Raw genomic sequence first — 26,350 nt, forward strand, 5'->3', positions numbered from 1 at the left:
CGGCGACGACAGCTGCTCGTGCTGGCGGCGGCGGCCGGCGCGCGCCGGGTCGCCGGGCGCGGCGCCCGCCTGCACGTGCGAGGCGCGCGCGTCGCCGCGCCGCCGCGCCCCGCCCGACGCGCCGGCGCCGGCGGCAGACGCGCCGGCGCCGCCGGCCGCCGCGCCGGCGGCGGACCCGCTGCTCGAGACCACGTGCTGAACTCCCGTCGGGCTCGATTTTGTATCCCCCTAGTTGTAAGGTTTCAAAATTATAATTGTATCGTATCATATTTGTACGAGAGACGCTCGCGTAGTGCGGCCCGCGAAGGTATTGTCGGTATCGTGCCGGAGGTTGTGCGCGACGATCGTCGTCTAGTTATATTTCGCCGTAAATTACTTAAGGAAGATTCCCCCCCCCGCCCTCCCGCCCGCCGCGCCGGGCTCGCTCGACAGACGCACGCGCGATACGCTCGTGCCGGTTTCGCTCCCGAACAGTTCGCCGGTCGACCCGTGCTGCGACCCGATTCTTCCAAATGTTGTATATAGCTCTAGGTAGTATGAAATAACTCAGTATTTAAAGTTGTTACCGTAAATTGAATAATGCATTGTAACGGAACCATATTGGGAAAAGTGTAAAATTTATATGCATGTTTGTAATAACTTGATTTACGTTGTCCGAGGGGCTATTCCCACTTATTCTAACCTTTTTGCTCGCTAAGTAAAATTATAATGTCCACAAAGTTGAAGTACGATCGCGAAGACAAACTGTGATCTCATAACACGCCGATTTCCTCGTGTTTACGCGCGACACGCACACATTCACAAACCAAGGGAGGTGTATGGCTGAAACCCAATAGTGAGTATGTGTGCATCATCGGCTTGTTATGAAGAGCTTTTTCGTAACAACCCTACCTCTGGACATTTATCATCTCTGTGGATTTTCTCTTAATTATTAGTACCTATAGTTCGTTTTTTTAGCATTAGAAAGAAATACAAAGAAGGTAAGCGATCTTGACATATCTTTTAATTGTAAAACGCTTTATAAAAATCAGTAACTATTACTTATGAAAGCAGAAGAATATAAATGATCGTATTACGATCGTACGACGTAATACGATCATTTATTTGTTGTGACTTATTTTTTATACTGTATGCAATATTATTTGCGTTATTTGACACATTGTGACTGACGTATATAGAGATGTAACTAACCCAAATCGATTGTCACAGCAAGCGATTACGATTGGATGGCACGTAGACTGAGGTATCGAATTGTGACGTATAATGAATTTTTATTTGAGTTTTAAATAAAGCTACAATTATATGGTTTTCCCACAAGGTAAATGCATTTAATACACCGACCGAGTAGGTCGCACCCATCGTCAAAATCTAAACTAACGGGATCTATTTTAAAGTTTATTTATGTTATTTCTGTGTCAAATTTGTTGTATGTTAGGTGACGATAAATATATCCATACTTACAGTTAATTATCCACCTTTTCCTTACTTTTATTAAAAGAAAAATGAAAAATTCATATCGATTTACTTAGACGACTACCGATTCATAACGATGGTGACCGGCCAACCCTAAAATTAAAAAAAAAGACGTAGAACGTAAACGTTTGCAGTGCAGTTGTTTTCCTTTGTGATTTCGATGTGCAAGACATTTTACGTAGTATTGCTGTTGTGAGTGACAGACGTCAAATACCGCAAATAATGTTCTATACACTATAAGCGTGTTTTTCAATTAAAAGACACATCAAGATTGTTTACCTTTTTTCTAATGCTAAAAAAAACGAACTATACCGTAAGAATGGAATAGGTATATATATTTACTAGGCACTTAATGGTTTTCACTTACCTATTTCATGATAGTTCAGTTTGAACAAGTGATAGAAAATGTTCAGGGCCCAGTGGTGTGGGCGAGTAGGGATAGCCCTGAGAGAACATTCCGTAGTCGATTTGCGAAAGATAGATCTGTGTACTCGTCCCGTCGACGGTCGGCGCCGGTCGGCTCTACTCCCACAACACGTTCTATCTCATTCGCCGCGACTGGCCTTTAGTGATCTCTTTTTTATTATTTTGAAATCTCATATAGCTCCTGTTTGAGTAGAATCAACCTTGAAGCATTTAATACCCTTATTTATAGTCGGACAAAGCCAACCCAGCACCGACGTGCCAAGTGTAACAGTAACACACTGAACGTATGTAGAAAATTGACGTTTAAGGTGTCACTGGCCACACTTTGTCATTGCAGTCTGTGTTGAGTTAGCTGCCCCTTGATTTTCATTATTCAGAGACTGACACGTAACTCGTTGATTTGCTGCAGTCGTCAAGATTTATTTTGACAGGGTATTAAACACGGGATAAGCATAAAACACAAGGAGCACATATGTAGCTTCCTGTTCGTTGCTCGCATCACTCAGGACGGAGCGGAGACGGACCGGCGCCGGCGCTTGCACGACGCGCGGACACGACATGTACAATGTAGTGTTGCTACAATTGTCGACGGTGACTTTATGTTAAGTTGTACGTACGCCTTCCGCGGAGACGCAAGCTTTTCTACACCCGACTGCCGTTCGACTAGATTTTTATTTCTAATTATAAGTGATAGCAAAATTGAGCAGTTATGTGACGATTTCGAGAGAAATAAAGCAATGCATTTATGTGTAGCCACATTTATTTTGGCCCCGCCGCCGTCTCACCGAAGCCCCTCCGTGCCATCGCTTCCGTTCTCGCTGATTTATTTCGAGTTACGTTCATACATGTAGAAGAGCTTGTTAATATTTAAAAGTAAAATGAACTTAATACGATTTATAAATAATTTTTAATAGTTATTATTATCTAGTGTTACTTGTAATGTGACATAACAGGTACCTATTATATATATTTACATTTTTAATAAATTAAAGTGCACATATCTCATACTATATTTCAATTGCCCTGTCACCCTCGCTATCACCGACACAATTTACTAACCCTTGCCTAGATCATTTAACATTAACATGATTTAATTTTTGGCTTTATATAATCTGAAACTAACTCTGCTACTTTCTCTGAGGAGGTGAGAACGAACGTGTGGTCGATGTGGACCCGGGTCATCTGGAGGTCGGGCTGGAACCGGCGCAGGTCGTCCATGTAGGCGGGCGGCGCCCAGCCGTCCTGCGCCCCGTACACCACGTGGGTGATCTGTTTAGTCCGCGCCAGCGCTCCGCTGACGCGCTCCAGCGACACCACGCGGTCCATCTCGTCGTACGCCATGTGCAACACCTTCTCAGCCACCCGCGGCCGAAGATATTTCAGTATCCTCTCATCGTAGTGCGGAGGCAGACGATTCAACTTCAAATACGCGCCCACCAAAAACCGTTGAACGGCATCCGGCAGAGAGTGGATTAATGTAAAGAGGAGGATAGCAACAAAGTGCAATCTCCTCACGATGCCGTTCAGTTTCTTACCGTTCGGAGAGTCGGCCATTCTCTGGATGGTCGGGAACAGCAGGTTGACGGAGCATATTCTGTCTATCAAACTGTCTCGCTTGTTGATCGCCTCGAGAATCAGCCACGCGCCTATAGAGTGACCGATCAAGTGTATGTTACGGCGCTTATCTATTTTATCGATCAGGTCTAGTTTGTGGTGAACTTGCGCCTCCAGGTTGAACAAGTGCTCGCGGCGCTCGAGAACGTTCGATCTCTCCTCGGGTACCTCCACGTGCCCCGCTTGACCTTCAATACAAGAGAAAAATATTTAAAGTTGACTTTGACTTGTAAATTCAACGACACCGACGACAACACGAGGTCAAGGAGCATGTCTGGCAAGATGTCGGGTGTAATGTTTAGAGTTTGCTTGTTAGCGGGGTATAGGTACTTACACCCCGAAATTCAGTAATATGCTGCAAATGGTGTTATAGGTGTGAAACTCGGTACGATTGATCTGGGTGCGTCTTATAATTTATACCAACATTTGATATAATCTAATTTTAATATTATTCACAATATATAACACACGTTAGGAATATCAACAAAAAATATATGTTTTTAATATATATTGTAGAAATTATCTAATGTACTTCGCATATATTAGTATGTCATATAAAAATTGTATTGGCTAATTATTTTTTGTATAACATACAAAACTTATAGTAATTATTACAAATAAAAATATTTGAAATATCTGATATATAACATAATAATTACATGACATAAATACCTTCTGAATTATACATATGATCAAATAGATATGAAACTAAATGAATACGTTCTGCCGGTTGTTCTATAATGACGCAGGTCTCCGTTAGGTACGACGACGAGCGAAGCGAGGAGGAGTGTTAGGTTGAAATGCGAACAAACAGCGCGCGAGCCGAGCGAGCGAAGCTAGCGTGCCGCGGTAGCGGCCGGCGAAGCGCCAGAACAAAATTCTTCAATGGTTAACTATTTAAGGGATTTTTAGAGTGGTTGTAAGAAATAAATTCTGCAATTCTGCTAGGCGTTTTGAACATTATTATTTATGTTCTTAGATCAACTAACTAATATAGTTTATGATCGTTCGACTATATAATTGTTATGAAAATTAACATTTATAAAATATGAAATTATGTACATTGAATGTTATTCAAACAGGAATTAGACATTTTATCATTATACAATACAGCAATTATACCATGCAAATCTTATACTAAACAAAATTATACAAAGTGTGCATATACATTGTGAATACTATATTAAAAATGTGTATATTTTATATACTGACCCGATTGATCTTCAGGCCATTTGAATCAATTTGACCCGTAGCGCCAAAAAAACTCTTATGACGTCATCTGTTTTGAAATTATGGGAAAAAGAATTGTTCAGAAACCTGTCGTGTGTGGTATTAACTAAAAGGGCTCTCGATACTAAAAAGATATCAAAGCATTACATTTCAGTCAAGTTTTTAAATTAGAATAAAAATGATTATCAAAACATACCAAATTTGTATCGTACGAGTATCAAGCCCAAACTTGGTATGTTTTGAAAATTATTTTTATTCTAATAAAAAAATGTTAAAATATAAGTAATGATGTGATATATTGTTAGCATCGGCTTAAATAGGCTTTTCATTTAGGCCTACACACGCAATTTTTTTTCCCGTATTTTTTTGGCGTACTGCTAGCACAATTCCCTCGCCGCGGGGTTCACGCGCGACGGTTCGCGTCAACAAAACAAAATTATTTGTTTGTTTTACGAGAAGGCAAAGTATTGATACCCAAGCAAGCGAAAGACCCCAAAATTGAACCACAAGCGTAAGAGTGGTTTAAAAGTAGAATCTTGAGCGTTGCGTTGCGAGGCCGTACTCGTACGTGACGTGACCATGCCATCAGACCGTAACTTTTTTTTGATTTGGCAAACTCGATGTTTTATCATAATAATGTTGGTTAAAACTATATTGTTTGATAAGTTGGCTATAATTATGTTAACAAATTATGATTATAATGTATGACAAGGCTATCGCCGATTATCGTTATCAGTTTGAGAAATGCGGATGTTTCCTATGTAAGTATTATTACAAATAAGTTGAATAAGTAACGGTTAAACTGCTTACTTACAATTTTACATTGAGCGAGCTCGTGTCGCCGCCGGTACGAAATTACACTAAGTGTTGTCGGATTAATCAGACTGCGGCAAAATGAGCTGGATATTGTGTGTCTTATCATATCATAGAGTAATGTAAGTAAAGGAAGAGTGGTAACTCCATACATCAGTTTTCTTACCGAAACCAGGCGTGGCTCACTCCTCGATTTCGTCGCTTTGCTACAGATAGCTAAAAGTACATCCTTTCGACCCCAATTTTGGGGTTTGCCATAAGCCGCGCGTGGCGCTGTCGCCACCTAGCGGCCATATCTGTGCTGATCGTGACAGACGCGTTTTTTTAGAGAGTGAGTCTTCTGTACCTAGTACTATTATTTATTCTGTGCCAAAACGCGTGTTATTTCATAGTCGACATCTAGCGTCAAGTAGCGGAATGTATCAGTACTGCTAGTTGACAATAGATGTTGCAACAAACGAAAACTAATGCTCAACAATTTTCAGCTAATATTATAGAGTCTGCGCGAAAAGCAAAGAATCGTGAAGTGTATGGGCTCCCTTACATTCCATGACCCTTTCCTTTCCGCACACTCTATAACAGGATTAAAAACCGGAACTCTATTTTCAACCCCTTCTGCTTATAATATTAGTTGTAAATTGTTTTAGTAGTATATTTTTCGTCAGTAGTGACACATGTAACATGTAGTGTCAAGTAGCGGTACTGATAATTCCACTACTTGGCATTAGATGTTGACTACAAAATAACTCACGTTTTGACAGTAAATCTGGCACCAATTTCACATTGGTGACAGGTGCGACGAATTGTAAAATCACTGTTGCTGACGTCACAGGCATCCATGGGCTACGATTACCACTTACCATCGGGCGGGCCGTATTCCTGTTTGCCACCATCATTGTATTATTTAAAAAAACTATGATATCGGAAAAAAACAGATATTTCTCTTGCGAAGTTTCTGACAATTGTCAAAGATTTAGAAGAATTGTAGGTAATTCTTGACAGGTAATGAGTTATATGTCGGAATTTCGTGACAATTGTAATAAACTTAGCAAGAGAAATATCTGTTTTTTTCCGATATCATAAAGTTTTTTAAAATAATACAATGATTGCAAACAGGAATACGGCCCGCCCGATGGTAAGCGGTAACCGTAGTCCATGGATACCTGTGACGTCAGCAACAGTGATTTTACAATTCGTCGCACCTGTCACGTTGGTGAAAGAGGGGCCTGGTATATTGAGTTAGCACTCTTCCTTTACTTATATTACTCCCTGGTGCTTATATCTATCAGATTATGGTGGCTAAAAGGTTAAGAGACAAAACATATTTCAGTTTAGTCCATAATTATAATATTGTACTAAGCAGGAAACTTTAAATATTTTAATACCATCTTCCTAGTCTATATAATAATATAAAATACAGGGTGTTCGGTATGTACATCGTTTGCCAAATTAAAACGGCAGATAGGTTGAGTCATTTGCTATCTTCTCAAGCCTAGAAATTTTAAATTTGGTGCAAAAAAATTTCATCCCTTTTATTTATTTATTTATTATTATTATTTGTTCTTCGTTATCCTGGCACCATTTCAACTTAGACTTAAAGAGCCTCCTTTATAACAGTTTTTCGTAAATTTCAAATTTTTACTTGCATAGTAGTAAAAAACATGGCCATTTTTGTTTTTCTAGGCATGAGAACATAGCAAATGACTCAAGCTATCTGCCGTTATAATTTGGCAAATGATGTACCAAATACCCTGTATTATTATGCATATTATGCAGTGCTGTCCATCAAGGGATTTAAATGAAAACTATCACTTAAGGGTTATATTAATATTGTATACTTTGTGAGGAAAATATAATAACAGACTGACCTAATTTATATAAATGTAGATAAGGGTCAAACATCGATCTTATATTTATCCCAGTCGTGCTATTTATTCTATATTATATAAAAAAATAACAAGGAAAATAGGCTGCACTTACCAATTACACAAATTGGGAGGCTAGTGCTTTTATTTAATTCCGTAGCAAACTCTTCATAAAAATGTGGGATTCCTGGATTTCCAGTGATACAGATAATTACATCAGAGTTCTTCGAGTCGAAGGGGTCCCCCCATGTTAAAACATTTGTTTGAACGTTGTTCAGGTTAATGAAGACACTTTCCATCGTGCTGCAGTTCCAGTCCGAGAGAACTCGATGGAGACGTTAGTGTTGCAGCGTTATCAATTGATGAATGGAGGTATTGCTTGCAGGAAATACTGGAAATTGGCCCTACACGGTTTGTTTACGAATTTGATGTACGACTACGAAAAGTACGAAACCCGCCGCAGTGCAGAGGGCTTACCGCGAACCACGTTCGACGTGTTGCCTCCCTGTCACTCTTACGTACGAATTTACAAGTGCGACAGAGAGGCAACACGTCGAACGTGGTTCGCGGTAGGCCCTCGGAGACGTAATTATAAAAGTCAATCAAAGGTCGTTCCAAATCAGTACATATTGTTACTAGTTCAAAGAAAGAAGAAAAGCTTTAAAATGTGTATAACCATAAAAATATCAGAATAAAGAATTAAATCAATGTTTTTTAAAGTACAATCCCATGTAATTAATATTTCGAAATGAGGATTTGTATTTTGAATAAAAAGTCTAAGAGTTAGTCTTAGAATATCTAGTAGTATTTAAACGCACACTTTTACGTCAAAGTCATTAGTTAACATAAATATAAGAATATATACAGATACCTTCCAAGCGAGCTGTCAGTGGGACCACTTTTTGTTTAGTGTACGATTAACAAAGCGACCCACTTTGCTGTAGCCATGTCGATAAAGTCATATCGATAAACTATCGACATTTCTTGCAATTTTAATTTTACTTCAAAGGTTTAACTATACCTAAAATGAACAAAAACGCTTTTTTTCTTTATTGTGGTTATCAGATCACAATTTTATAATCACGCCCCAGGAGAGAACCAAGGGAAAGTTCAGATATTTAATTAAAATACATAAATACCTACTAAAATAGGTGGTCCGCAATAATTTAATTATTTTATTACATTATAATATATTCATTATACATGAGTATTTCAATTATGTTTATGTTTAACGAAGATATGGAAGCTTCAATTAATCGCTATTTCGTTCCGCTGTGTAGCGTTTATCGATATATAACATGACTAAAATCGACTTTTCACATCCCTAAAAGAGCACACATATACGTTTTTACGCACACATGTACAACCTGGGTCGCCTAAAAAGGGGCCACTTGGATTTGAAGTCCATCTTGTCAACAGTATGGTTGTCCTTTTTTGACAAACGGCATTTTTAAAAGAGCAAGGAGAGAGAAATGATACTAGTTGCTGCGCCGTGAAAGAGAACAGACAGAGTAGGGGGCTTGTTAGTTAACTTAGTTAATTAGTATAGCTATTAGTTAGCATTAAATAACATAAGAGCGTGCCATTGTTTTTTTCAGTTAATCTTGTTTTTTTATCTTTATAGTTGGTCATTTTCCCCTTAGCGATTTTTCTTTAATTGAAGAGATTGAAAGAACGGAGTCATTAAAAAGCAAGCAAATATAACTCAAAATATTGATTTTGTTGAGTACAATTTTATAAAGTTAAGTGTAACATGTTGAAGCCCACGAGTAATAATAACACAGTAGAGCTGCAAGACCTTTTGGACAGTGACGACGAATTACCAAGTAAGTAGGTAATCAAGGGAATTTCCCCAAGTTCATAAGAATCATAAGTCTATACCTATAAGTACATTATACATATATATTATAACTAATGGGTTGAGCATTACAATGCGCCAAATACTGCTATAAAATACAATTAAATAAAATGCCATACTAAATTATAAATGTTGATGTAAATAAATAAATAAATATTAAAGGACATTCTTACACAGATTGACTATAAGTCCCACAGTAAGCTCAAGAAGGCTTGTGTTGCGGGTACTCAGACAACGATATATATATAATATACAAATACTTAAATACATAGAAAACACCCATGACTCAGGAACAAATATCTGTATCATCATACAAATAAATGCCCTTACTGGGATTCGAACCCAGGACCATCGGCTTCGCAGGCAGGGTCACTACCCACTAGGCCAGACCGGTCGTCTGTAACCCTATGTGTGACCCTGTAACCCTGTGTGGTGATGTAACCCTATTAATCAGGTTATAAAATTTTATGTCTCAGTTACTGAGCTAATTGTGATGGAATTTATGTAGACAGCTTAAGCCTATAGGATGGACAGATACATTTTTTTTATTAACCTACCACATTAGGGTAAGGGAGGGAAAAGGCACATGTGGGTGGGCTAGTAATAAACATGTTCTTACAGTTGTGTTATGATTTTTATTTTCAGCCAATTATAATGAGGAGCCAGACATACCTGCCTATCTTGATGACCAGCGGTTTGATGCAATACAATTTAACTGGATAAATAAGAACAAAACCAGAAGTATTCCCGTCAAACCACCAGTCACTCCTGTCAAGCCATCATTCACTGCCGTCAAGCCGTTGGTCGCGCCAGTCAAGGCTGTCACTCCAATCAGATCATTGCCGACTTTGGTCACTCCTGCTTCCATCCAACACTGCTCCAACACCCACCAACAGGAACACTTGCCACCACCTAGCAAACACTGCAGCAATAAAAACTTGATCAAAAAGGGGATTCTAAATGAAGAGGACATCTTGTGTATGAAGAGTGTTGCCGCTCAAACCACTGACGATGAAGCATTGTTGTGGTTCATTGACTTCCTCATGCACAAAGACTTGCAGGCTGATTATAGATTTTTGAAAAGTTGCCTTGTTGTTCACCAAGTAAACTATGGTAGATCTAAAACACAGTACTCACAAATATATTTTCCTAAAAGTTTGAACAATTGCTTTGAGTTAGTTGTAAAATAAGCTTTTGATATCATATTTCCATTTCCAATGTTTATGCGAATATTGCTAGTTATGTATGATATTGATATTATAAAATTAATTTAAGTGCAAATAAACATTATTTAAAACTTTTTTCCTATGTTTATGGATTTTCCTTTAAATGTATGTGTATACCACGTGTATACTCAATAGGTTAGGCCAAGCGCGCACTACGATTTTTTGTCGTGCGATAATTTAGTCGCAGAAATGTAACGTATGTGTTGATATGGCATTGCGCGCATATACGACAAAAAATCGCTGCGATTTTAAAACTGTGATTTGTCATATTTTTCCGCGACTGCTCGCGACGCAATTGTCGCAAAGTGAATAGCAGCATACGAAGTTGTTTGGCGCCGCGCGCACTGCGATAATAAAATCGGACCCCGGACCTCAGTCGGCATTTGGCTATTCAAGCGTTAACATATCGGAACCTGCTTCATATGAGACGCTAGATGTTAACCGTTTAAATAAGGAAATAGAAGGAAGTAAAGTCATTGAAGACACGTTTCACGACAAGTACGAAATTCATGTTGAGAATGAACAAATCGTCGACTTTTTCATCGCAGTGCGCGCAGTGAATTTTCTGCGATATATTACAGCGCGATTCTAAAATAGAGTCGCAAAAATTTAAATCGTGGTGCGCGCTTGGCCTACACACACATCGTTACGATAATCTACAACGATTTGTCATACACACGGTAGATAAAACTGCGCAAATCGGACTGCACAGTTTAATCGCTACGATTTATAGTTACTTAGGTGTGTAGCCGGCATTAACTATATCGTAGCGATTAAACTGTGCAGTCCGATTTGCGCAGTTTTATCTACCGTGTGTATGACAAATCGGTACACACACGGTACCGGAAATGACGGTACCGCGAGGCCGGAAATGTTCGATGCAGTTCCGTAGGTACGACACAATTTAATTTGTGCATTCAATAATGAATGTACAGTCATCAGCAGTAGTATCTTACACAACTAGGGCCGCAAAAATATATGACGCGCTCTTATTGCGCTCCAAATAAGAACGTGTCACATATTTTTGCGGCCCTAGTTGTGTAAGATACTATTGCTGATGACTGTACTAACTAATATAGTTTTAGGGGTGCCTAAACTAAGTGTAGTAAAACTAGCCATAAAGTTACATTTAAATTGACTTTTAGCTCATGTTTTGATGAAATCTGGTCAGGTGACACGCGTTGGCAGTGACATTTTGACCCTCGGCTCTATATGGCACTTTCAGGTACAAAGATGTGCTTAAACGGCACCTCAAAAAGTGATAAATGGTGTAGTGTAGATAAGAAAGAACCTTATTTCTTAAGGGGACTTGCTGGTATTAACCGAGCAAAGCTTGGGAACTGCGCGAAAAATGCGTGTTTTCCCAGAGATAAGACCTAGCTAGATCGATTTATCGCCCCCGAAAACCTCCATATAGCAAATGTCATCGAAATCGTTAGAGCCGTTTTAGAGATCCCCGATATATAATATATAAATATACAAGAATTGCTCGTTTAAAGGTATTATTATAATAATTAATAAAATAGATTATATAAAACTGCCGCTCCTCTTGCAGGACTGTATACTGGACTGTGAATAAAAGGCTTTCCATGTTTCTACGACACATAGCAACATTGTTATGTCATTTCTGACGTTGACATTGACAGTTTCTAGGAGTAGTAGAGAGTATGCAAATATAATGCAAATGACAGGGATGCCAACTTAGTGGTTTTACCACTAAATTTAGGGGGAAATAAACCAGCTAGGGTTTTTTTCAAGGGCCCAACGTTTTCTGTTCTCTTTCACGGCGCAGCAACTAGTATCATTTCTCTCTCCTCGCTCTTTTAAAAATGCCGTTTGTCAAAAAAGGACAACCATACTGTTGACAAGGTGGACTTCAAATCAAGTGTTGCCTTTCTTGATGCGCCCAGGCTGTGTATGTGTGCGTAAAAGCGTATATGTGTGCTCTTTTAGGGATGTGAAAAGTCGATTTTAATCATGTTATATATCGATAAACGCTACACAGCGGAACGAAATAGCCATTAATTGAAGCTTCAATATCTTCGTTAACAGTGGCGGATTTGCCCTAAGGCACAGTAGGCCCAGGCCTAGGGCGGCAAGATATTTAGGGGCGGCAAATTGTGACAAAAAATTCGCTGATGGTAAACAAGAAATAACTCAAAATGTAGTCAATATTATCGGTACTTTGAAAGGGGCGGCTACAGGGCCTGGGGCCTAGGGCGGCAAAGACTGCAAATCCGCCACTGTTCGTTAAACATAAACATAATTGAAATACTAATGGATAATGAATATATTATAATATAATTCAATTATTGCGGAACACCTATTTTAGGAGGTATTTATGTATTTTAATTAAATATCTGAACTTTCCCTTGGTTCCCTGCTGGGGCGTGACTATAAAATTGTGATCCGATAACCACAATAAAGAATAAAAGCGTTTTTGGTCATTTTAGATATCGTTAAGCCTTTGAAGTAAAATTAAAATTGCAAGAAATGTCGATAGTTTATCGATATGACTTTATCGACATGGCTACAGCAAGGTGGGCCTCATTGTTAATCGTACACTAAACAAAAGTGGCAACAGTGACAGCTCGCTGAGACACCGTCTCTATATATTATAAGTCTATGGTTTTTTAGGGGCTAAATATTTGGCTACAAGGCTAAGGGCTACAGTACGGGAGGAATGGCGAAGGATTGTGAAGCTTGCCACCGGCTCTGACATGAAGACCACGAGCACTCTGACAAGAGTGTGATGACAAAGAAGAAGAAATATTTTTAGTGGCTTTTTTTAGGGTAAAAAAGGCGACAAATTTGAAAAATGTAGGCACGGAGGGATATGGTCTCACAGAAAATTTGAATTTCGCGCCTTTTCTACTGACAAGATTTTCTTGACCATCTATAGAGTCTGGCTAGCCAAAAATTGTTGACAGATATTTCGTTGTTGTATCACCAATTGTCTATGATTTAAAAAAAAAGCTAAAAGTCAGTTGTCAATTTATGTCATTCATTCAAATTGTTTGCGGTTTATAAGGGATATATTTTAAATAATATTAATAAAGTCTATATTGAGTGAGGTTCGTAAACTATTATTTAAGCTCGTAAATAATTACAACAATGTGCGAAGTCGACGTGTAGCGTTACGCCAAGCGCGCACCACGATTTTAATTTTTGCGACACGATTTTAGAATCGCGCTGTAATTTATCGCAGAAAATTCAGTGCGCGCACTGCGATGAAAAAGTCGACGATTTGTTCATTCTCGACATGGATGTCGTACCAGTCGCTTGTCGTGAAACAATATGCAATCGCTGTATGACTGAGTATTTATACCACAAAGGTGATCTCCTTCTATTTCTATAATGAAACGGTCAACATCTAGCGTCTCATCTTGTAACTCCATTGGAGAAGCAGGTTCCGATATGTTGACGCTTGGAGAGCGAAATGCCGACTGAGGTCCCGGCTGCGATTTTACTATCGCAGTGCGCGCGGGGCCATACAGCTTCGTATGCTGCAATTCACTTTGCGACAATCGCGTCACGCGCTGTCGCTGAAAAATGTAACAAATCACAATTTTAAAATCGCTGCGATTTTTTTGTCGCATATGCGCGCACCGCCATATAAACCCATACGTTACATTTCTGCGACTAAATTATCGCGCGACAAAAAATCGTGGTGCGCGCTTGGCTTTAAATAACGAAACACTGCAATGTTTACAACTCCTTTTTTTTTTTTTTTCTTAACAAATGTAAACAAATTAGGAAGTTGGTGCTCTATAAATATTTTGATACTAAGCATTTAGCATATTTGGCATAGTACTTATGTATTTTTTTTTGGTGATGGATTAATATTACGGTAATATCGAGCTAGGTCTTATTTACACTACATTAAATTGTTTGCCTTGTTACAATGGTAATGGCACAGAATAAATAATAGTACTAAGTACAGAAGACTCATCATCATCTCAGCCATAAGACGTCCACTGCTGAACATAGGCCTCCCCCTTGGACCTCCACTCGTACCGGTCTTCCGGCGGCCTTAACAAGGTCATCCGTCCATCTTGTGGGTGGACGTCCTACGCTGCGTTTGCTAGTCCGTGGTCTCCACTCGAGCACTTGCGATCGCAGAAGACTCACTCTCTAACAAAACACGTCTGTTACGATCAGTACAGATATGGCCGCTAGGTGGCGACAGCGCCACGCGCGGCTTATGGCAAACCCCAAAATTGGGGCCGAACGGATGTAAGTTTAGCTACCTGTAGCAAACCGACGAAATCGCGGAGTGAGACACGCCTGGTAATGGTGAGAAGGTGTTAAAATATGTGTTTATCGTTGAGTGTAATTTACATAGTGGTAGAAATTATGTGAGCTGACTTTGAGTGCACGTCAACGTATATTTATTATTTAACTTATATCCTTAGGTACCTTGCGTGTGCATAGAAAATCAAAAATATTTTCTAGGATCATAACTATAATTCCTACTACACAAAGTGTGACCAGCCCAAGATTTTTTTTTTTGAATTTCCCGCCAAACATTTAAGTAAAATTTCAGTATGTTCAATTGTATGATCACAAAAATGTCGAACCGGTTGAAAATCATAATAATGTACTAAATTCTGGAAAATGTATAAATAAAGAATTAATTAAACGTATAATTTCTTTAATTTTTATTTAGTGGGTTTTCCAAAATAATAGTATAGTTTTAGGGGTTTTTAAGTTGAACTCTGGGGGTAAAAAAAATTGGAGTTGGCAACCCTGGCAAATGATGCAAATTGTGCATTGTATTATGCCGGCTACATACGTAACGATAAATCGTTGCGATAAAACTGTGTAGTCCGAACTGCGCAGTTTTTTCTGCCGTGTGTATGACAAATCGTTGTCGAAAATCGTTGATCGGTGGCAGTTGCAAATTATATCAAGCCCCCTCCAGACATGCGCGTGAATCGCGGGCGAAGCCGCGAACGCGAGTGTGGAGTCGATTTTGCTGTCTGCGAAAATCGACTCCACACTCGCGTTCGCGGCTTCGCCCGCGATTCACGCGCATAGTCTGGAGGGGGCTTCAGAAAAATCGTTGTCGAAGCGAACTGCACAGTTTTATCGTTACGTGTGGATGGCGATCGGTCATTTCGGATTTCGGCAGTACTTCACGTAGCTTGCTTGTGTGCGCACGTTCCTCAAGTAGGTAAATAAGGGGTCATCCATTAATTACGTCACACGTTTAGGGGGAGGGAGGGGGTCAAGAAAATGTGACATATTGTGACATGGGGGAGGGGGGAGACACAAACTTTGTGACGTCACTTTAACTTCATCAATAACCGAAAATTTATTTAAATTATTTAGTTCGCTGTACATTTAAATAACAAGTTTTTAAAACGAAAATAGTTTTTAATCGTTTAATTTTCTTTCCTAAGCAGTTTTGGGTTATAAAATTACTAATACTTAATATATCGTCAAAAATATTTTCATAAAATATTAATAATACTTAGGTACTTAATTCGATTTGGCGATTTCGTAGAAAAAATGTGACGTCACACTAGGGAGGGAGGGGTTTGCCAAATGTGACCAAGTGTGACAAGGGGGGGAGGGGTCAAAAAACCTAGAAATTGGTGTGACGTAATTAATGGATGACCCCTTATGAAAAATGTAATGAAAAATATAAAAATGAATCCATATTTCTCTTGGTCACGTCATCACGCGTGAACGGCTGGACCAATTTCGCTAATTCTTTATGTCTTAAAGTTGGTCAAGCAAAAAATAAATAAATTTAAACTGTTTATGTCAGCATATTAGGTGTGAAACTAAGGGATCACATCCGGAACACCACGCTGCGCTCTAAAACTCAAATAATAGATGTAGCTCGAAAAGCGGCCAAGTTAAAGTGGGACTGGGCTGGTCATGTCTGCCGCATGCCGAATGACTTATGGGCCAAGATAACCACGGAGTGGGTGCCCCATGAGTCGAACCGGAGATGCGGCAGACCTCGTCGGCGATGGCGGGATAACTTAGACTCCTTTTTGAGAGACTGGCCAGATGCAGCTCAAAATCGGGAAGAATGGAAGAAGAGGGGGGAGGCCTTTGCCCAGCAGTGGGACACAATGGGCTCGTAATAATAATTATGTCAGTAAAATATGCACATCATATAATATCAAGCTTAACTACTAATCTTAACTTTAAAAGATTTTTTGAGTTAAGGAGTCTTATTTTAAATATTTATACATATACTTGGTCAAGCAGATCTTGTCAGTAGAAAAAGGCGGCAAATTTGAAAAATGTAGGCGCGAAGGGATAGCGTCTCCTAGAAAATTTGAATTTCGCGCCTTTTTCTACTGACAAGATTTGCTTGACCATCTATAATTAAAAAAAATTATAGGTACATAATAGCATAATAGGTCATATAATTCGTTGATTTCGGTATACTGCCCTCTTATTTTAATTAGGTATTTTTTAATAATATTTCTTGCTTGTCTATTCGTCCGTCCTTCTATAATAGTACAGTCATTATAGATTTTGACCCGTGAATAATTAGTTCTTGGATTTTTTTTTCCTAGGTCCCTCGGGGGTGTCACTGGGAGTGTAAATTCAAAAAGTAGGCTTAATCAGGCTCCTGCGTATATTCAAAAAATGGTTTTTTTTTCCAAAAAAAACGGTTTTTCTTCAATAACTCGGCCATTTTTGATTTTACAGTAAAACCGTAAGGACAAAAATTGTAGGAAATTTGATTCTCTACAAGTTAGTCCAGTCATTATATCCAAAAAACCGACCCTTCCCGTCAATAATCAGTTCTTGGATTTTTTTTGTACGTCCCTCGGGGGAATCACTGGGAGTGTAAATTCAAAAAGTAGACTGAATCAGGGTCCTGTGTATATTCCAAAAACGGTTTTTCTTGAATAACTCGGTCATTTTTGATTTTACAGTAAAACCGCGAGGACAAAAATTTTAGAAAATTTGATTCTCTACAAGTTTGTTCCTCACAATTTTTCTTCTAGGATCGATAGTTTGGTAATAAAATTTGAAAAAAGCGAGAAATTCAAAATATTTTCAACATCTCGTTTATTTTCAACTTTACGACATAAATGAAGAGGACTAAACTTGTAGAGAATCAAAACCTGAACAATTTTGGTTCCCACCTTCTTTCCCCCAAAATCGATATTTTAGAAATTAAACCTGAAAAACGCGACAAATTCAAAATATTATCATTATCTCCTATGTTCCACGCTTTACGGCATAAATGAAGGGAAACGAAGTTGTAGAGAATCAAATTCTGAACAATTTTTGTCCTCACGGTTTTACTGTAAAATCAAAAATGACCGAGTTATTCAAGAAAAACCGTTTTTCGAATATACACAGGACCCTGATTCAGTCTACTTTTTGAATTTACACTCCCAGTGATTCCTCCGAGGGACGTACGAAAAAAAAATCCAAGAACTGATTATTCATGGGAAGGGTCGGTTTTTTGGATATAATGACTGGACTACCTTGTAGAGAATCAAATTTCCTACAGTTTTTGTCCTTACGGTTTTACTGTAAAATCAAAAATGGCCGAGTTATTGAAGAAAAACCGTTTCTTTGGAAAAAAACCATTTTTCGAATATACGCAGGAGCCTGATTAAGCCTACTTTTTGAATTTACACTCCCAGTGACCTCCCCGAGGGACCTACGAAAAAAAAATCCAAGAACTAATTATTCACGGGTAGGGTCGGTTTTTTGGATATAATGACTGTACTATAAGTTTTAGTAATTCCTTTGAAAATCTATTCAAGATGCTCGGTAAGATGCAGTTCCACACTCTGCCCATTAATCTTTTTTGTATGAAATTTTATGTAGATTATTTATGTTCATGAATATTTTTTTGTTATGGGCCACCGTTTACGAGTGGGAGCATAAAATTGATTATAACTAACTTACCGGCTTTAATATCTTTTTTACTATTGATCCTAGCGAAAAAGTGCACGGAATCTTTCTTGTAGGCAATTTTATGTAGATCACTTATGTATAAGAACATTTTTTGGTATGAGCCACCGTTTACGAGTTATTTACGAAAAACTAAAAAAAGGGACCTCTAAACCCCCCTCCACCCGTTAGCACACCCCCCATCCACCAGTACTTTCAGTATGTTGTGTAAGGCACCTTGACCTACAACTATGCCAAAATTCGCTCATACACGAATTATTTCCCGTGTGGCTGTTTTTGGTCTTCATTTGGTGGCCTACATATACATTGTCATACATTGTTTGGTTATTGTCAGGAGAAGTTTCTCATGACAGAAAAAAAATAAGAAAGTTGCGCGGAACATTAGAAAATTTAAGAAAACTAAACTTCCATATTAACTTTGATGACATGGATAACATGTTTCTTGCGTGAGCTTCTGCGGAGAACTGACGATCGACGTCGATATCGGAGGCGTGTGGAGGCTCTAGGAACGTTCGATTTATCTGCACAGTCGGACTGCACAGTTTTATCGCTACGACAAATCTACACGACGTATCGTTTGGTGTATGACAAATCGTTACGATAATCGACAACGATTTGTCATACACACGGCAGAAAAAACTGCGCAGTTCGGACTGCAGAGTTTTATCGCTACGATTTATCGTTACGTGTGTAGCCGGGGTTAGTTATTAGTGTCAAGACTGTCAAGTCACAAGTAGTGTAAACAATGTTTTGGTTATAGAAATATCTTGTTCCTTTTAATTCAAATCAATGATACAATGTTGCATAATTTTATAAGAAATACTAAATAAGATTTTTTTATTGTGACCGACCGTGTACTAGTTATATTTACTGTGTAAGATTACAAACTATTTTAAAAAGGTGGCTGATGAGGTTAGGCGGATAGAAAGTTTAGTGAAAACAAAACATGAATGAAAAACTGGAAAAAATGTTTGAAGACGTGACCGATATAACAGACCCCGCGAGTATGGGCAGGGTCTTGGAGATTCTCAATCAGTCTCGAACAGAAGATGACAAGTATATTCAGGTTATCTACTGCCCGCGCTTTATTTACCATCAACATTATATTTCTTTTTTTTACTGTGAATTTATCATTTATCTAAATGGTTTTTCAGCTCTTAGTACGTACTCTGAGAGGAAAGGAAATAACGTGGGAATTGCCTCTATACCAACAGAACTTCCGATTATCACGAAAACCACCACCTGAAGAAGCAGAATTATGTGCAAGGGGGCACTTTACTAAAGCAGAAGGTGAATTAATGAAAAAAAACTGGGACAGGTTTGTACGGGTAAGGAATGATTTGATGAGGTATGATATAAAACTGGGACAGGTTTGTACGGGTAAGGAATGATTTGATGAGGTATGATATAAAACTGGGACAGGTTTGTACGGGTAAGGAATGATTTGATGAGGTATGATATATAGTTGGTCAAGCAAATCTTGTCAGTAAAAAAAGGTGCGAAATTCAAATTTTCTATGGGACGATATCCCTTCGCGCCTACATTTTTCAAATCTGCCGCCTTTTTCTACTGACAAGATCTGCTTGACCAAGTATAAAAAATAAATTAATAACAGTTTTAAAACATTGTAAAGTTAGACCAAGAAAAGTCTGCCACGAATTTGATAGCACACGCAGTGCAAGTGTTATTTTAAACATCAATCTTGAAATTAAATTAATTATGACGTATAAAATAACACTTGCACTGCGTGTGGGATCAAAATCGTTGCAGACTTTTCTTGGTCTAACTTTGCCATTAATGTTTCAGAAATTTGGTGTGCCCGATACACCAATCTGCTTGGCGCGATGGAGGAACCGGACTCGGATCAAGATCTCATCAAAATCTGCCGAGGAGTGTGTACGAAACTATGTAGCTGCATATCTCGCACAGGGACTGCATCGGAGCCTGTACCAAGTCTTCAGATACTTTCAGATCACTTATTCGTATCCGGTGAAACTCCAGAGTTATACTCCTACAGAAGAGAAAATAATGAAAATTTGCTTCTATCACAAGCCTAAAGATGCCTGTGTAATCGCATCAGAGGTGCTGGGCCGGGAGCCGCGGGGCATTAATAAAAGATTCTCTCAATATACCAAAGGTAAATATATTCGTTTAATGTTTACTACATTTAGTGCGGCTCCTTAGCTCGATTTAGTATGGAGGTATGGTCCCATCCGGTAGAAAGCACGAAACGTGGCATGCATATAGTTTTTAATATACCTATTGACAATTATATTAAGAATAACAATATGCAACTCTTTAGTTAATATAAAATGATGGCATTTTGTACATTATTCCACATAAGGGGGACAAGGGGGTATCAAACTATAATATAATAATTATGATAGGTAATTATATAATTATCTATCAATATTGCTAGATAATCAATGATTTGTTTCCAGGCGAACCGGAGCCAAAACAGAAAATTAAATGGACATTAGATTTGGCGGCTAAATTAATACATTATTTGATGGAACATTCTGGATGTCACTTTAAAAAACTAAAAAATAATCAATTTAATCCAGAAGTGTGGCGTAAAGTGGAGGAGGATATGGGTCAAGTACACTTGCGTGAATTTTGGTTCAGCAAACTGCATGTGCAACTGTTTGCCAAATGCACTATAAAGTTGAAATCACTACGGAAAATTATTTATAACAAGTAAGTTGGCATTAAATTAAAGATCGAGCGAGAAACTAAATATCAATAGAATTAATATTAGTTTATGTGACTACTAGTGGTACATAATGAAAGGCATTAAAATAGAGAGTGTGGATTTATGAAACGAATGAAATGAGTATCTGAAAAGGATCATACGAGTATTTTAATACCTAATTATGTGCTGTTACATATACGGCTTTATCTACCTATCCATATCATAAGCTTCTACAAAACAAGCTAATTTTAGAGTCTGTGCGGAAAGAGAAGAGTCGTGAAATGTATGGGATCCAATATAATCTACGACTCTTTTCTTTCCGCACAGACTGTAGAGTCTGGTATTAGTATACACTTCCAAACCTACTATACTTACAAACTATACTTTATCTTTATCTTTATTTAGAAAACATAAAACTACTTCTACTATCTTTATTTACTAAACATGAAATGGCGGCAAATGAAAACTTTTTCACGCATGACACGAATCCGAAGTTTTTTTTTTACTCAGAGACTAGAGTTGGGAGACGACTGCCATAACGTTCGACGTTCGACATCAAGAAAAGAAACATACGAGATTTGTCAAAATTGTTTGCAACTAACACTTCATTTCGATGTATGGCTTATAATATAAATAAGATAAAAAAAAACACTTCATTTCGAATAAAACGTCATCTCGACTGATATTACAATAGAGGCCCAATCAAATTTCTTTGTTTCTCAGAGATGTTCTAAATTAAAATATCGGTTATCGATAACGTAAAGTAAACATTACTATTCAATCACAGATGAAGGTTTCTTAATACAGGCCATCAGCTTACCGCTTCTAAACATAAGTATTTTAGGGAAATTATGATATGGAAGTAGATAAATACTATTGGGAAGTACTTAATTAAATAATTAAGAAACGGGCAACATTATAAACCAATATCGGTCTGCTTCTGTTGTCATTTATCAGCTTAATAAATAGTCAACTATTTTTAAATAGTCAACTTTGAGCTGCAAAATTATTATTTGGTCAGCAAGATTTAAAAATTGGTTGGCAGAAAAAACACGTCTTTAGGTAGTTTAGTTGAGAGGTATGCATATTAAAGGAATAGTTATCTGATTTAATAAGGTGGGTTACGTTTGATTTGAAAAATCGGCAGAATTGCAGGCAGAGCGAAATCAGTCCATGTGATACCAGCAGCCAATCGTGAGCGTACATTTTATACCCATTTCATTTCATTTGTTGGTATGTTTGCAACCAACTGAAACTAGAAAAGTGGGTTGAGTTAGGTTAGAACTGTGTGTCAATTCGAGTTCAGGAATGGACGATCTACTATTGACGCACTAGAAACCCTCAAGGCTTTCTGTGAGTACGCGACGGAAAACAAGGAGGGAGCGGTGGCGGTGTCACTGGACATCGCAAACGCATTTGGCTCCCTTCCGTACTCAGTGATAGAAGAGGCGCTTCGCTACCATGGGGTGCCCTCTTATCTTAGAAGGGTTGTGGGGCACTATCTTACCGAAAGGGTAGTGCTCTACAACGAGAGAGGTAGCCGAAGAAGAGAGAGGACAATGACCTCTGGCGTTCCCCAGGGGTCTGTACTTGGACCCCTGTTGTGGAACATAGGATTTGACTGGGCCATCAGAGCGACTCTACTTCCCCGGACGACTGTTATTTGCTACGCGGATGACACTATGGTAGCTGTCAGGGGAGCTCAGTTGGAGGAGACATTCAGGAAGGCCGCCGTTGCAACTGACCTGATGGTCAGTAGGATCAGGGCATTGGGTCTAAAGGTGGCCCTGTCTAAAATGGAGGCTATCGTTTTCGGGAAGAGAGGCTGGAGACTCCCAGCCGGGACAGCCATCCCTGTGAGCGGCGAGATGGTCCGGGTAATGCCCCACTTCAAGTATCTAGGTATTATCCTGGACAAAAACTGGAATTTCGAGGAGCATTTCTTACAATTAGCTCCCCGAATAGTGGGCGCCGCCTCGGCTCTGGGTCGACTGCTTCCCAACGTAGGAGGCCCAGGCGCCCCGTGTCGCCGCCTTTACGCCGGCGTGGCTCGCAGTATGGCGCTGTATGGAGCTCCGGTATGGGCACATCGAATGAATTCAACAAATAAGGCCCTTCTCCGAAGACCACAAAGGGTGGTGGCTATCCGGATGATCCGGGGCTATGTAACGGTATCATGGGCAGCGGCATGTGCCTTAGCGGGTACGTTGCCATGGGAGTTAGAGGTTCAGGTGCTGGCCGACGCGCATAGGGAGAGGGTCAGGTGCAGGGCCCTAAATGAATTTCCTGCACCCGAAGAACTGCGGAGGGCGCGTCAACAAGCGCATGAACAGATGCAGCAAAGGTGGAAGGAGGACCTGGAGAACTATCCCTATGGAACTCATACCATAGAGGCAGTACTCCCGTCCTTCATGGAGTGGATAGAGAGGTCTCATGGGACCGTTACATTTAGGTTGGCACAGGTGATGAACGGACACGGATGCTTCGGTCATTACCTGTGCAAAATAAAGAGGGAGGCCAACCCGGCTTGCCATGAGTGTGGCGCGCTGGATGACACGGCCCAACACACGCTTGAAGAATGCAGTCGTTGGGCAGTAGAGCGTCGCACCATGTCTGCGGCTCTTGGAGTGGGAAACCTTTCGCTGCGCAACGTCGTAGCAGCTATGTTGGGCAGCGAAAGGAAATGGAAGGCAGTTGCCTCCTTCTGTGAGATAGTCATTTCACAGAAGGAGGCCGCGGAAAGGGAGCGTGAGAGCAGGGCTGACGCGCACCCGAACCGACGCAGACGGCGGGGAAGAAGACGGGCACAATTTGCCGCCCGCCTAAACCCCTAGTAAGGCCAGCGGGCTGTGGGAGCCCGCGCTAAACGGCACTACACGATTGGCGGAGGGTCAAGCGTCTCTGACTCTCCTTTTCATCGCTGTGGGTACTCTGGCATACGATATGCCAGGGCCACCGGAAGGAGTCATGGTAGAATCCCAGGCATCCCATGGCTCCTTCAAAACGGTAAGAAGGGTGACGCCGGAGTGGCTTTTAGTGGGTATACCTCCTCTCCCCCTCTCAACATGAGAGGGCGGTTGCAGGAGGGAGTCCCACATATCCCCCATGGCTCCCCAGGCCGGGGGAATGCGTAACGCATTTTTCCACTCCGTCAACAAAAAAAAAAGGTTAGAACTGTGACTTTCACAGAAACCAACTGCTACTGCTAGGAGAGTGGATTAGGTTAGAACTGCGACCTTTACAGAATATGACTAAGACTAGAAAAGTGGTTTAGGTTAGAACTGCGATCTTTACAAAAACCAACTGCTACTATCTAAGTGGGTTGGGTTGGGTTAGGTTAGAAGTTTAGAACTGCGACCTTCACAGAAGTCAACTGCTACTAGAAAATTGGGTTAGGTTAGGTTAGAACTGCGACCTTTACAAAAACCAACTGCTACTAGAAAAGTGAGTTAAGTTAGGTTAAAACTGCGACCTTTACAGAAACTAACTGCTACTAAAAAAGTGGGTTAGGTTAGAACTTTGACCTTCACAGAAGCCAACTGCTGCAAGAAAAGTGGGTTAGGTTAGAACTGCGACCTTTACAAAAACCAACTGCTACTAGAAAATTGGGTTAGGTTAGAACTAATATGACATTCACAAAAAACAAATACTACAAGAAAAGTAGGTTAGGTTATATCTGCGGCCTTTACAGAAACCAACAGTTAATTTTGTTATGTTGGGTTAGACATATGCTGATCAACTGATTTTTCAGCTAACCAATTTTGACGAATCAGTTAAATTGGAATCCAAATTGAAATAATTCGCTTTGTAATGAAAAAAAAAATGCTAATTGCTTAACAAAATTTAATTAATGACGGATCACTTACTGCCGCTCGAATAATTAATTTGTTAACAAATAAAGCAGCTCAGTATGACATTAATTACGAACTGGTTTAGAAATACTTGCTTACCATAAGTTGCTGACCAAGTATCAATTATTTCGGGTGACTTAATATATATTATTGTTCATCAAAATAGGAATATTCTGCAGATCGATTAAATGGCACCCAATACTAAAGTTAGACCAAGAAAAGTCTGCAACGATTTTGATAGCACACGCAGTGCAAGTGTTATTTTATACGTCATAATTTCATAGAAGTTTGACGTTTAAAATAACACTGCGCAATAGCACTGCGCGTGCTATCAAAAGCATTGCAGACTTTTCTTGGTCTAACTCTACTATAGGTTACACACATAAATTCTTCTAATATAATCATCTCCTAAGGGGGGATTATTAAGGGTTGCAATTTAATAAGAGAGTGCTAAAGTTGCGCTGCCTTTCCCCACAGGTGGGGGGTAGTTTCGTAGTTGTAGGCGGAGAGTATTTAATACATAATAAGTAAAGTAGGAACATATTATCAATATTCAATGATTAACTTGCTTCTCAGGCTAAAAAAATCACCGTATGAAGTTTGGAGCGACATACGTTGGAAGGATTTGGTGAAGGATTTCCCAGATGGTTTCACTGCCATGTTCCTGTATAGAATTGCTAAGAGGGAATGCCGAGGGGTCGCCAACTACCGGGAGATCCCTCTGCCACAGCTCGTTGGACAAGTTGATATAAATAACAGGAAAAAGCCGAATAAACGACTAACATCACTCCAATACAATAAATCCGATGGAACTCTCTCATGTATCAAGCATGATGTACTTGTAAAAGAAGTAATGGAAAATATGTCAATAAAGTCATGACCTTAACTTTATTTACCCTGAAAGATTATTCTTTCTTCACATCAAATGTTAAAATTCATGGTCTTCCTTTTATTTCTGACACTATGTTATTAGCAAAAAATAATCCTTATGATGAAGCCTTTCGATCGGTATGATAAAGCTACTGGGTATTTTTTTTCTCGTGTATAGCAAGTTCGATTCCCGGTTCAACCATGTAATTATTTAAAAACCTATGAATTCAGTTTAAATTGTTTTTTAAATTAATATAATGACTTTCAATAAAATGTTCCATCTACGATATTTAAAAAGTACTTTACAGTACATACATATGGCCCTATTTTCCCGCACTAGTGCATAAAATAACATTTTTCGTGCGATGTCAAAAGTTTAAAGGGCCATATGTACTGTAAAACGTTGTACGATACACGTGCGAATAGGTAATTCGCAACTCGTGTTGATTTAAAACACTCCCTTCGGTCGTGTTTTAATTTATCGCCACTCGTTTCGAATTTCCTCTTTTTCGCACTTGTGTCGTAAA

The 26,350-nt window shown here is 39.3% G+C and overlaps 3 protein-coding genes across 3 annotated transcripts; 2 read left to right on the forward strand and 1 right to left on the reverse strand.

Annotated features, from left to right (window-relative positions):
- Positions 1-2,787: 2,787 nt before the first annotated feature.
- On the reverse strand, positions 2,788-7,853 carry LOC134680390 (lipid droplet-associated hydrolase). The gene is made up of 2 exons (XM_063539517.1): positions 7,537-7,853; positions 2,788-3,701 (listed from the first exon to the last, which is right to left on the reverse strand). The coding sequence occupies exons 1-2, from the start codon at positions 7,718-7,720 to the stop codon at positions 2,980-2,982; spliced, it is 906 nt and encodes a 301-aa protein (XP_063395587.1). The 5' UTR covers positions 7,721-7,853; the 3' UTR covers positions 2,788-2,979.
- Positions 7,854-8,925: 1,072 nt separating this feature from the next.
- LOC134680586 (uncharacterized) lies at positions 8,926-10,580 on the forward strand. The gene is made up of 2 exons (XM_063539694.1): positions 8,926-9,247; positions 9,925-10,580. Exons 1-2 carry the CDS (start codon positions 9,175-9,177, stop codon positions 10,467-10,469), a joined length of 618 nt encoding a protein of 205 aa, XP_063395764.1. The 5' UTR covers positions 8,926-9,174; the 3' UTR covers positions 10,470-10,580.
- Positions 10,581-19,179: 8,599 nt separating this feature from the next.
- On the forward strand, positions 19,180-26,112 carry LOC134680403 (uncharacterized). Its single transcript, XM_063539535.1, has 5 exons — positions 19,180-19,476; positions 19,565-19,738; positions 20,217-20,547; positions 20,852-21,107; positions 25,530-26,112. Exons 1-5 carry the CDS (start codon positions 19,357-19,359, stop codon positions 25,831-25,833), a joined length of 1,185 nt encoding a protein of 394 aa, XP_063395605.1. The 5' UTR covers positions 19,180-19,356; the 3' UTR covers positions 25,834-26,112.
- Positions 26,113-26,350: the final 238 nt, after the last annotated feature.

The sequence above is a fragment of the Cydia fagiglandana genome, chromosome 3 (genome assembly GCF_963556715.1).
Source record: "Cydia fagiglandana chromosome 3, ilCydFagi1.1, whole genome shotgun sequence".
Taxonomy (NCBI): Eukaryota; Metazoa; Arthropoda; class Insecta; order Lepidoptera; family Tortricidae; genus Cydia; species Cydia fagiglandana.